The following is a 13,633-nucleotide window of genomic DNA, read 5'->3' on the forward strand; positions in this document are numbered from 1 at the left end:
CAGACCCGTCTCCCATAGAAAATGTGTGGCGCATTATGAAGCGTAAAATACAAAAACTGAGACCCCGGACTGTTGAACGACTGAAGCTCTACATAAAACAACAATGGGAAAGAATTCCACTTTCAAAGCTTCAACAATTAGTTTCCTCAGTTCCCAAACGTTTATTGAGTGTTGTTAAAAGAAAAGGTGATGTAACACAGTGGTGAACATGCCCTTTCCCAACTACTTTGGCACATGTTGCAGCCATGAAATTCTACGTTAATTATTATTTGCAAAAAAAATATACAGTTTATGAGTTTGAACATCAAATATCTTGTCTTTGTAGTGCATTCAATTGAATATGGGTTGAAAAGGATTTGCAAATCTATGTATTCCGTTTATATTTACATCTAACACAATTTCCCAACTCATATGGAAACGGGAAGCAATGGTTTTCTTCCTGAGTGTGAAGAAGACGTGCTGTGATCAGACAGCACAGTGACGCATACTCTTGCTTCTCAAGGTAATGACTGAATCAAGATACGTCTTTTAATGGTTTTGCCTCGTTACACCACAACTACTGATGATGATGATTTTGAAGAGTCTTCACACAAAAAACATTTCCCATTCCGGAACAGCTAACATTTCACTTATCCTTCAAAAAAATGCAAATGAGTATGAAAAAAAGGTGAGAAGCTGACAGTGAGATTTTATTTTCAGAGCACCCCCCCCCCCCCCCCCCACGATCACCCAAAGGGACACGCGGTAGAAAATGGATGAATGGATCTTAGTTATATGGGAAAGTGTTTTTTCCCCTCATTCTATGACAGTGGTTCTCAAATGGGGGTATGCAAAGGGGTACGTGACATTGTTTGAAAAATATATTCTGAAAATAGCAACGATTCAAAAATCCTTTATAAATATATTCAACAAAATATGAATGTAAGTTCATAAACTGAAAAAAAACAACAACAATGCAATATTCAGTGTTGACAGCTAGATTTTTTGTGGACATGTTCCATAAATATTGATGTTAAAGATTTATTTTTTTGTGAATAAATGTTTAGAATTAAGTTCATGAATCCAGATGGATCTCTATATCAGTGGTTCTCAAATGGGGGTACGCGTACCCCTGGGGGTACTTGCGGGTATGCCAAGGGGTACTTCAGATTTTTTTTTTAAATATTCTAAAAATAGCAACAATTCAAAAATCCTTTATAAATATTGTGGAGAGACTGAGCCGACGAGCCGACAGCGGGCTAGGAAATATGGCGTGTCTTAATGAAATTAAACAATGGATGTCCGCTAACTTTTTGCAACTCAACGCCAAAAAAACGGAAATGCTGATTATCGGTCCTGCTAGACACCGAACTCTATTTAATAATACAACTCTAACATTTGACAACCAAAATATTAAAAAAGGCGACATGGTAAAGAATCTGAGTATTATCTTCGACCCAACTCTCTCCTTTGAGGCACACATTAAAAGCGTTACTAAAACGGCCTTCTTTCATCTCCGTAATATCGCTAAAATTCGCTCCATTCTGTCCACTAAAGACGCTGAGATTCTTATCCATGCATTTGTTACGTCTCGTCTCGATTACTGTAACGTATTATTTTCGGGTCTCCCCATGTCTAGCATTAAAAGATTACAGTTGGTACAAAATGCGGCTGCTAGACTTTTGACAAGAACAAGAAAGTTTGATCACATTAGGCCTGTACTGGCTCACCTGCACTGGCTTCCTGTGCACTTAAGATGTGACTTTAAGGTTTTACTACTTACGTATAAAATACTACACGGTCTAGCTCCATCCTATCTTGCCGATTGTATTGTACCATATGTCCCGGCAAGAAATCTGCGTTCAAAGGACTCCGGCTTATTAGTGATTGCCAAAGCCCAAAAAAAGTCTGCGGGCTATAGAGCTTTTACATTTCGGGCTCCAGTACTCTGGAATGCCCTCCTGGTAACAGTTCGAGATGCCACCTCAGTAGAAGCTTTTAAGTCTCACCTTAAAACTCATTTGTATACTCTGGCCTTTAAATAGACTCCCTTTTTAGACCAGTTGATCTGCCGTTTCTTTTCTTTTTCTTCTATGTCCCACTCTCCCTTGTGGAGGGGGTCCGCTCCGATCCGGTGGCCATGTACTGCTTGCCTGTGTATCGGCTGGGGACATCTGCGCTGCTGATCCGCCTCCGCTTGGGATGGTTTCCTGCTGGCTCCGCTGTGAACGGGACTCTCGCTGCTGTGTTGGATCCGCTTTGGACTGGACTCTCGCGACTGTGTTGGATCCATTATGGATTGAACTTTCACAGTATCATGTTAGACCCGCTCGACATCCATTGCTTTCCTCCTCTCCAAGGTTCTCATAGTCATCATTGTCACCGACGTCCCACTTGGTGTGAGTTTTCCTTGCCCTTATGTGGGCCTACCGAGGATGTCGTAGTGGTTTGTGCAGCCCTTTGAGACACTAGTGATTTAGGGCTATATAAGTAAACATTGATTGATTGATTGATGGCTGTCCTACCCGGGATGGAGGCCAGGAGGCGGAGCATGCAGCAGAGAGGAGAGGCGGGGCGCACTCGGAGAGATGCTGCAGCCAGCCTACACACCTGTTCTCAATCCTATGATCTTCTGCTGCAGCATAAAAGGGGTGAAGGAGGAACACTCGGCGCGGAAGTGGTAGGAGACAACCAGATGAGCGATCAGACGAGCGAGAACCTCGGAGAGCCACGGAGCGACCGAGACCAGCACAGGAAAGACGCGGCGACTGAAAAGGAGCCCGGCGCGAGCAGCGGAGGTGGAGCTGAAAGAGCGACCGACCGACACTCCGACCGACTTATTGAAAAAGAAAGAGTCAAACCTGTGCGAAGCGATGTCGTTCCTGTTTGGTCCACGCAACCCTCGTGATGGCGGCAGGAAACCGTTTACAAATATATTTATTAAATAATACTTCGGCAAAATATGAATGTAAGTTCATAAACCGTGAAAAGAAATGCAACAATGCAATAGTGGCATAGCTCGGTTGGTAGAGTGGCCGTGCCAGCAACTTGAGGGTTGGAGGTTCGATTCCCGCTTCCGCCATCCTAGTCATTGCCGCTGTGCCCTTGGGCAAGACACTTTACCTACCTGCTCCCAGTGCCAGCCACACTGGTTTAAATGTAACTTAGATATTGGGTTTCACTATGTAAAGCGCTTTGAGTCACTAGAGAAAAGCGTTATATGAATATATTTCACATATTTCACAATATTCAGTGTTGACAGATAGTTTTTTTGTGGACATGTTCCATAAATATTGATGTTAAAGATGTATTTTTTTGTGCAGAAATGTTTAGAATTAAGTTCATGAATGTTAAAACCAATAAATATCAGTTCCCAGTTTTATTTATCGAAGTTTTTCTCAAAATTTTACTCATCACGCAATATCCCGAAAAACGGCGTCAAAGTGCCTGATTTACACCATCACTACATCCACCCGTCTATTGTCCTGTGACGTCACTGCGTGAAGCCACCAGAGACATACATGGCGGATAGCACAGAAAGGTATAGCATAGAAGACCGGATTCAGACTCGGATTTCAGCGCCGTAAGCGATTCAACAGATTACGTATGTATTGAAACGGATGGTTGGAGTGTGGAGGCAGGTACCAAAAATGAAATTAAAGAAGAAACAAGCTTTTGAGCCATATCACGACAGACAGCGGCACGGGAGGAAGCGCGGACGAATACGGCAATCGCCTTTAACCGACGATTGGTATGTGTTTGTTTGGCATTAAATGGGGGTGGAGGGAAAGGCTGGATGCAAATATAGCTACAAATGAGGCATAATTGGCGCAGTGAGAGAGTGGCCGTGCGCAACCCGAGGGTCCCTGGTTCAATCCGCACCTAGCACCAACCTCGTCACGTCCGTTGTGTCCTGAGCAAGACACTTCACCCTTGCTCCTGATGGGTGCTGGTTAGCGCCTTGCATGGCAGCTCCCGCCATCAGTGTGTGGAAGGGTAAATGTGGAAGTAGTGTCAAAGCGCTTTGAGTACCTTGAAGGTAGAAAATCGCTATACAAGTACAACCAATTTATCATTTATTTATTTACTTCTATGTGTAAAAATCTTTATTTATAATTGAATCACTTGTTTATTTTTCAACAAGTTTTTAATTATTTTTATATCTATTTTTTCCAAATGGTTTAAGAAAGAGCGCTACAAATGAGCAATATTTTGCACTGTTATACAATTTAATAAATCAGAAACTGATGACATAGTGCTGTATTTTACTTCTTTATCTCTTTTTTTCCAACCAAAAATGCTTTGCTCTGATTAGGGGGTACTTGAATTCAAAAAATGTTCACAGGGGGTACATCACTGAAAAAAAGGTTGAGAACCACTGGGCTATGATCCTGCATGTATTTCTTCTTCATTGGGAGACAAGTTTCTCCGGAGTGTTTTAGTTCCCGAACTCACAAAAAAGTATTCCTATGAAAACAAATAGATGGATATAGAGACGAGCCATCTGTCTCTTGTATAAGCAAAGTAATAACTCAGGGGAGAGTCTCCACATTTACTGCTTATCAAGCAAAAATGCTGAACATCTTTTCTGTCCTTATTTGCTTTGGAAATTGGAGCACCGGGACGAGATGCGTTTTCATGACTTATACTTTATCTCTAACTAAATCTGCTTGTTGAGTTGTGGTCTTTTTAAAAACATTTTTATCAACTTTGTTTTCTGCAGAAAGGCTGTGAGACCTATGAGAGAGAAGGGTGTCTGATCACAAATGAATAAACGCTAAATATAATGTGAAAGTGAAAGTGAAAGTACCAATGATTGTCTCACACACACACACATTCGAACCATCACCCTCACCCCCTGGGAGGTGAGGGGAGCATTGAGTAGCATGTGTGGCCGCGCCCGGGATTCATTTTGGTGATTAAACCCCCAATTGCAACCCTTGATGCTGAGTGCCAAGCAGGGAGGTAATTGGTCCCATTTTTATAGTCTTTGGTATGACTCGGCCGGGTTTTCAGATCTCAGGGCGGACACTCTAACCACAAGGCCACTGAGAAAGGGTCGCTAATGGGAGTCATTGCGTCTATTATGATTATAAATCCCACTAAAAAAAAACCCATCCAAAACCAACAGCAATACTCCATTTACATTTCGTGACCTGAATATTAACCAAGTATTAGCAATACTGTTATTATAAGCGCCAACGTTAATGTACTTCTTTTAGAGGTAACTAGCTTATGCAGCTTAAAGGGGAACATTATCACCAGACCTATGTAAACGTCAATATACACCTTGATGGTGCAGAAAAAATACCATATATTTTTTTAACCGATTTCCGAACTATAAATGGGTGAATTTTGGCGAATTAAACGCCTTTCTGTTTATCGCTCTGGAGGCGATGATGTCAGAATGTGACGTCGCCGAGGTAATACAGCCGCCATTTTCATTTTCAACACATTGTAAACATTGGGTCTCAGCTTTGTTATTTTCCGTTTTTTCGAGTATTTTTTGGAACCTTGGAAACATCATGCCTCGTTGGTTATGTTGTCGGAGGGTGTAACAACACTAACAGGGAGGGATTCAAGTTGCACCACTGGCCCGAAGATGCGAAAGTGTCTGCCGCCAGACCCCCATTGAATGTGCCAGAGTGTCTCCACATTTTACCGGCGATGACAGACATGGCACAGAGATGTATGGAAAACCTGCAGATGCATTTGCAACGATAAAGTCAACGAAATCACAAAGGTGAGTTTTGTAGATGTTTACTTATGTGCTAATCAGACATATTTGGTCGCGGCGTGACTGCCAGCTAATCGATGCTAACATGCTACGCTAATCGACGCTAACATGCTATTTACCGGCGGTGCTAAAGCAGACATGGCACAGAGATGTATGGATAACCTGCAGATGCATTTGCAACGATAACGTCACAGTAATCACAAAGGTGAGTTTTGTTGATGTTGACTGCCAGCCAATCGATGCTAACATGCTACGCTAATCGATGCTAACATGCTATTTACCGGCGGTGCTAAAGCAGACATGGCACAGAGATGTATGGATAACCTGCAGATGCATTTGCAACTATATTACGTTTCCTTCCACCCACATTTAATGCGAAAAAAACACTTACCAATCGACGGATTTAAGTTGCTCCAGTGTCATGAGATGCGAAAGTCCTGATCGTTTGGTCCGCACATTTTACCGGCGATGCTAACGCAGCTATTCGGCCATGCTATGGCTGTGAATAGCGTCAATAGCTATTCGCTCAATAGCTTCAGTTTCTTCTTCAATACTTTCATACTCCAACCATTCGTTTCAATACATGCGTAATCTGTTGAATCGCTTAAGCCGCTGAAATCCGAGTCTGAATCCGAGTCTGAATCCGAGTCTGAATCCGAGCTAATGTCACTATATCTTGCTGTGCTATTCGCCATTGTTTGTTTACATTGGCAGCACTGTAAGACGTCACAGAGAAATGGATAGTCGCATCGCAAATAGCAAAAATCAAGCACTTTAAAGCTTTTTTTAGGGATATTCGGAGACCGGTAAAATTTTGAAAAAAACTTCAAAAAATACAACAAGCATCTGGGAACTGATTTTTATTGTTTTTAACCCTTTTGAAATTGTGATAATGTTCCCCTTTAAGTTATGACATACATATACAGTAACCTTACAATAATGTTTACTATGGTATGTATATATATATATATGTACATACAGTATATATATATACAGTCACGATCAAAGGTTTACATAGACTTGTAAATAACATAATGTCAGAGCTGTCTTGAGTTTCTAATAATTTGTCCAACTCTTACTTTTTTGTGATAGAGTGATTGGAGGACACAGTTGTTGGTCACCAAAAACATTCATGAAGTTTGGTTCTTTTATGAATTTATTATGCTTCGCGAGGTTTGTTCTCCCGGGATGCAAACTGACTTTTCCGGACAAGGGTAGCAGGTACGAACATATTTAATAATCAATTAATCCTACACAGCAGGAATGACAGGAACCAAGACAAAAGAAAAGCGTGCCATTCACACGAGAAGCTAAGGAAAAAACTTAGGACATGAAACCTCACTAAACTGTGGCATGAAACATAATGCACCACACATTTTCTATGGGAGACAGGTCTGGACTGCAGCTGGGCAAGGAAAGTACCCGCACTCTTTTTTTAGGAATACACCCTGTTGTAACACGTGTTGAATGTGGCTTGGCATCGTCTTGCTGAAATAAGCAGGGGCGTCCGTGAAAAAGACGGTTCTTAGATGGCAGCATATGTTGTTCGAAAACCTGTATGTACCTTTCAGCATTAATGGTGCCTTCACAGATGTGTAAGTTACCCATGCCTTGGGCACTAATGCACCCCCATACCATCACAAATGCTGGCTTTTAAACTTTGCTTCGATAACAGTCTGGGTGGTTCGCTTCCCCTTTGGTCCGGATGACACGATGTCGAATATTTGTTCCAAATAAGTGTTTGATGAGCATTCCTCAACTTTATCAGTATTTATTGCCACCTTTCCCAATTTCTTTGTCTCGTGTTGCTGGCATCAAATTCTAAAGTTAATGATTATTTGCAACAAAAAAAAAATGTTTATCAGTTTGAACTTTTTGTCTTTGTAGCATATTCAACTGAATATGGGTTGAAAATGATTTGCAAATCATTGTATTCCGTTTATATTTACATGTAACACAATTTCCCAACTCATATGGAAACGGGGTTTGTAATGTTCTTTTGATTAAAGCAGGTGCGTGTCCCGAACACGAGAGGCAGGTGAAACTAATAAGTCGCCATGGAAACTAAAACAAACAAGGGTGCACAAAAACAGGAACTAATGGAACCTTAAAACTAACAGAAAACAACAAAAACTTGATCCAGACCACAGATCATGACACACGGACTTGTTTCCTCAGCATTGTCCACAAGTTTAAGTCAGGACTTTGGGAAGGCCATTCTAAAACCTTAATTCTAGCCTGATTTAGCCATTCCTTTACCACTTTCGAGGTGTGTTTGGGGTCATTGTCCTGTTGGAACACCCAACTGCGCCCAAGACCCAACTACTTGGCTGATGATTTTGGGTTGTCCTGAAGAATTTGGAGGTAATCCTCTATTTTTCATTCTCCCATTTACTCTCTGTAAAGCACCAGTTCCATTGGCGGCAAAACAGGCCCAGAGCATGATACTACCACCACCATGCTTGACGGTAAGCATGGTGTTCCTGGGATTAAAGGCCTCACGTGTTCTCCTCCAAACATATTGATGGGTATTGTGGCCAAACAGTTGATTTTTTCTTTCATCTGACATCACATTGACAAGGATAAGACCTTCTCGAGAAAGTTCTGTGGTCAGATAGAGTGATTGGAGGAAAAACTTGTTAGTCCCTGAAGTTTGGTTCTTTTATGAATTTATTATGGGTCGACTGAAAAGGTGACCAAATATATACTATCAGCATAGTACTGTCATCACACAAGCTAATCATCAGAGTATATACATTGAATTATTTACATTCCGTATTGTATGTGGTGGGGGGAGGGGGTTAGTCTGGGGTTGTAGTTGGACTTGTTTTGTGTTTTTAATTAGGACTATTTAAGTTGGGTCGTGGCCACCATTCTTTGCAGGGACTTAAATTAATACTTATTCATGTGCACGCTTTTTTCCTCATGCCGTGAGTTGTTTTTTTTGCTGTGTTCCAGCAATCCATTTTCTGGATTTGCAGCCTGTCAGATATAATTTACATTTTGCATAGCCTTCCCTATGCGTTGGTGCCCTTCTAAGCGTCTTTTTTTTTTTTTTTTGTCATTACACTAAATAGTTTTCTCCTGCACGTCGCCTCCTCGGCTTTTCTGCATCTTGGGAACGCCGCCAAGTATCGCCGTCATGCGACACGAGCATCACAATGTATGCGCTTAGAGAAAACAATGCCCATAAGTTATTAGTTGTTTACTCTGTAAACCAAAATCCTAACTGCTCTCTTCATCAAAGACGTCCAACACTAATTTAGGAACGTCAAGCAGTAGAAAATGGATGGATGGATGGACCTAAAGGTGAGTTGAGTTCATGAAAATATTTACTGCACATAACCATTAACCACTGTTCCCAAACAACAAGATATAGATAGTAGGTTTGTACGGTTTACCGGTATTGGTATAGTCCCGTGATGCTAATGAATCATATTCGGTACTATACCGCCTCTGGTTTACGAGTCGAGGAGCATGTTCGACAGCGCACAATCACAGAGTACTTATAAACAGACACAGTGTGTAGACAGAAAAGGGAGAACGGACGCATTTTGGCTTAAAGGCCTACTGAAAAGAGATTTTCTTATTCAAACGGCGATAGCAGGTCCATTCTATGTGTCATACGTGATCATTTCGCGATATTGCCATATTTTTGCTGAAAGGATTTAGTAGAGAACATTGACGATAAAGTTCGCAACTTTTGGTCGCTAATAAAAAAAGCCTTGCCTGTGCCGGAAGTAGCAGACGATGTATGCGTGACGTCACCGGTGTGAGGGCTTCTCACATCCTCACATAGTTTATAATGTGAGCCACCAGCAGTAAGAGCAATTCGGACAGAGAAAACGACAATTTCCCCATTAATTTGAGCGAGGATGAAAGATTTGTGGATGAGGAAAATTAGAGTGAAGCACTAAAAAAAAAAGAAAGAAAAGGCGACGGCTCCAGGCGGCGGCAGTGGGAGCATTTCAGATGTAAATAGACACATTTACTAGGATAATTCTGGAAAATCCCTTATCTGCTTATTCTGTTAATAGTATTTTAGCGAGATTATAAAGTCATACCTGAAAGTCGGATGGCTGCGGTGAACGCCAGTCTCTCTGAGAGAAGCCGAGGAGCCAAGATCACAGCTGCCTTATTGAGCTGCAGGATGAGGTTGCATAATCCACACAAGTCTCCGGTAAGAGGCGACTTAATATCACAATTTTCCCATCCAAAAACGTGCTGGTTGATGTAGAGAAACATGTTCGCTCGACCGCTCTGTGTTAAAGCTTCACAACAAACAAAGAAACGCCGGCTGTGTTTCGGTTGCTAAAGGCAGCTGCAATCCACCGCTTTCCACCAACAGCATTCTTCTTTGACGTCTCCATTATTAATTGAACAAATTGCAAAAGATTCAGCAACACAGATGTCCAAAATACTGTGTAATTGCACGATGAAAAGAGACAACTTTGGTGCTGAGCTAATATGTCCCCTCCAACCAATAACGTCACAAACACACGTCATCATACGCTTGATCATTCCGCGACGTTTTCAAGAGGAAACTCCGCGGGAAATTCCATCCATCCATCCATTTTCTACCGCTTATTCCCTTTTTTGGGAAATTTAAAATTGTAATTTAGTAATCTAAACCGGCCGTATTGGCATGTGTTGCAATGTTAATATTTCATCATTGATATATAAACTATCCGACTGTGTGGTGGGTAGTAGTGGGTTTCAGTAGGCCTTTAAAAACTGACGATAAAGGTGAAGTTATAACACTGAAACACCCTCAGAAAGAGGTGCTTTAAGACATGGCGAGCTAGCGGCTAAAGTCCATCCGCAATCGGCAGTATTTTAGCTAATCCTCGCCTCCGTGGCAACAAATGAAGTACGTTTCTTCCAAGTATCATCCCTGCAGGACGAGGAATAGCTAAACATGCTTCACTACACACCGTAGCAGTTCATGTAAACAAAAACAATGGGTGGATCTACACCTGACATCCACTGGAATGATACCAAGTACAATAACGTATCTAGGTGAGAGCATGATTACCCTCATATTTTTAGCATCACAAAACCTTCTTTCATTTTTAATTTATTTATATTATGTTTAAAATCTCTGGGAATACGTCCCTGGACACACGAGGACTTAAGTTATGACCAATGTATGATCCTGTAACTACTTGGTATCGGATTGATACCCAAATTTGTGGTATCATCCCAAACTAATGTAAAGCATCCAACCAAGAGAAGAATAAGTAATTATTAGATTTTAACAGAAGTGTAGCTAAAACAAAAGAGAGAAAATAAGCAGATATTAACAGTAAATGAAAAAGTAGATTAATAATTTATTTTATGCCATTTGTTCTTAATAATGTTTACAAAATAATAGAATGGAAAATGACTCAATATGTTACTTCATATGTAAGCAGACTAATAAGGAGCCTTTGTTTGTTTACTTACTAATAAAAGTTGTCTTGTTTTTATTTTATTTAAGGACCAATTTGCAATAAGACACATATATTTAATGTAACCTAAGATTTTTTGTTAAAATAAAGCCAATAATGCACTTATTTGTGGTCCCCTTTATTTGAAAAGTACCGAAAAGTATCGAAATACATTTTGGTACCAATACCGGTATAGCGCAAAACCCTAGTACTGTTTAGTTCTATGTGAATCGGTACCCACTAGTACCAATGGAATTTGTTTGGTACCTATAAAAGTAGGTCTCTGCTTTTTGCAGATGATGTGGTCCTGATGGCTTCATCGGGCCGGGATCTTCAGCTCTCACTGGATCGGTTCGCAGCCGAGTGTGAAGCGACCGGAATGAGAATCAGCACCTCCAAGTCCGAGTCCATGGTTCTTGCCCGGAAAAGGGTGGAGTGCCATCTCCGGGTTGGGGAGGAGACCCTGCCCCAAGTGGAGGAGTTCAAGTACCTAGGAGTCTTGTTCACGAGTGAGGGAAGAGTGGATCGTGAGATCGACAGGCGGATCGGTGCGGCGTCTTCAGTAATGCGGACGTTGTACCGATCCGTTGTGGTGAAGAAAGAGCTGAGCCGGAAGGCAAAGCTCTCAATTTACCGGTCGATCTACGTTCCCATCCTCACCTATGGTCATGAACTTTGGGTCATGACCGAAAGGATAAGATCACGGGTACAAGCGGCCGAAATGAGTTTCTTCCGCCGGGTGGCGGGGCTCTCCCTTAGAGATAGGGTGAGAAGCTCTGCCATCCGGGAGGAACTCAAAGTAAAGCCGCTGCTCCTCCACAACGAGAGGAGCCAGATGAGGTGGCTCGGGCATCTGGTCAGGATGCCACCCGAACGCCTCCCTAGGGATGTGTTTAGGGCACGTCCAACCGGTACGAGGCCACGGGGATGACCCAGGACACGTTGGGAAGACTATGTCTCCCGGCTGGCCTGGGAACACCTCGGGATCCCCCGGGAAGAACTAGACGAAGTGGCTGGGGAGAGGGAAGTCTGGGCTTCCCTGCTTAGGCTGCTGCCCCCGCGACCCGACCTCGGATAAGCGGAAGATGATGGATGGATGGATGGATGGACCTATAAAAGTACTGAATTTGTTACCCATCCATACACATTTCTGAAAAACATATAGTCAATTTAACACAAATTCCTTTTTCCGTTGTGGAGGGGGGGGGCGTGGCCTGCGGGCCTGCAGCGAAGCAGGGTGTGCCAGGACCGGCCTTTAAGTCAGCGACAGGTGCGTAGATGGCCCATTTGGGCCTTGTTATCTAATGCCCGTCACTCTGTATAAGCAGCAAACCGGGAGGAAAGAGGTTGTTGGAGCTGGAGCAAGAGCGCGAGCGAGAGACCAACTGACTACTGCTGAAAAGCAACCTGAGAACATTGCTCCGGGCACGCCTGGAGATGCTTGGTGGTCAAGAGGACCCACTAGGAGAGCTTCCGCATCCGTGCATTTAAACTCCTATTTCTCAGTTCCTTCACCATTTAGACTAAAAATATTAGATTTTTTTCAAAAGAACCATGCTTTGACTCCAAAGGTTCAAGGATAGCTTTGCTTCACTTTTAGTATGGATTTTTCAGGCATTTCAGTGGAAAAAAACCCCCAGGATATTAATGGTTGTTGATTTAGTCATTTTTCCCCCCCGAGTCATAGAAATAGAAAAGTAATCAAACGTCCATCCTTAATGGAGATATCAATAACAAGGGAGTATAAAACTCACCTTTTCATGCTGCTGTTTGCTGAGCTTTCTGCAATCTGGGAGCTGGCGATCCACTTAGTTTCACCAATTACCGTCCTGGCGTGAGGCAGGCGGCCCACGTCTTTCACCGTCATCATCAGGTGTTTCGAGGACTTCAGCACTCTGACGGCTTCGTCGTGAGGGATGTTTAGGAAGCTTTGACCGTTCACTTCCAGGATCTGATCGCCGACCTGTGGGTGTGGCAAGCAACAGAAAGGAGTGGCGGAGGGGCAAGACTGCAAGACGGGACCAGACAGACATGTAACATGCGTAGGGGGTACGGAGATCGACGGTCACGGAGAGGATGGAGGGAGTAGAGGTCATTGAGATAATTAGCTGGTTGTTCATTTTCAGTAACACCTGGTCCTAGGTTGGCTGTATACCTATCAAAAAACAGTTTAATAACACTTTTATATTTGCTTTCCCAGAAAGGCTAAAATCAAGAAACACACCGCATGAGCTCATATGACAGTTAGTAGTAGTTTTTGGATTTTGTTCTATTTTCGAGTTCATCCATCCATCTTCTTCCGCTTATCCAAGGTCCCGTCGCGAGGGCAGCACCCTAAGCAGAGAGGCCCAGACTTCCCTCTCCCCAGCCACTTCGCCCAGCTCCTCCCTGGGGATCCCAAGGTGTTTCCAGGCCAGCCGGGAGACATAGTCTTCCCAATGTTTGCTGGGTCTTCCCCGTGGCCTCCTACCGGTCGGCCGTGCCTAGG

The 13,633-nt window shown here is 42.7% G+C and overlaps 1 protein-coding gene across 5 annotated transcripts in view; it reads right to left on the reverse strand.

The window, feature by feature from the left end:
- whrna (whirlin a) overlaps nucleotides 1-13,633 on the reverse strand; it is a 289,942-nt gene that overhangs the window by 96,486 nt on the left and 179,823 nt on the right. For all 5 annotated transcript variants that reach the window (XM_061876910.1, XM_061876907.1, XM_061876909.1 and 2 more), the window contains exon 4: nucleotides 12,900-13,108. In XM_061876910.1, the coding sequence (XP_061732894.1) occupies nucleotides 12,900-13,108 (209 nt within the window). The remainder of the gene's footprint in view (nucleotides 1-12,899; nucleotides 13,109-13,633) is intronic.

Source organism: Nerophis ophidion, linkage group LG17 (assembly GCF_033978795.1).
Source record: "Nerophis ophidion isolate RoL-2023_Sa linkage group LG17, RoL_Noph_v1.0, whole genome shotgun sequence".
NCBI classification, from domain to species: Eukaryota; Metazoa; Chordata; class Actinopteri; order Syngnathiformes; family Syngnathidae; genus Nerophis; species Nerophis ophidion.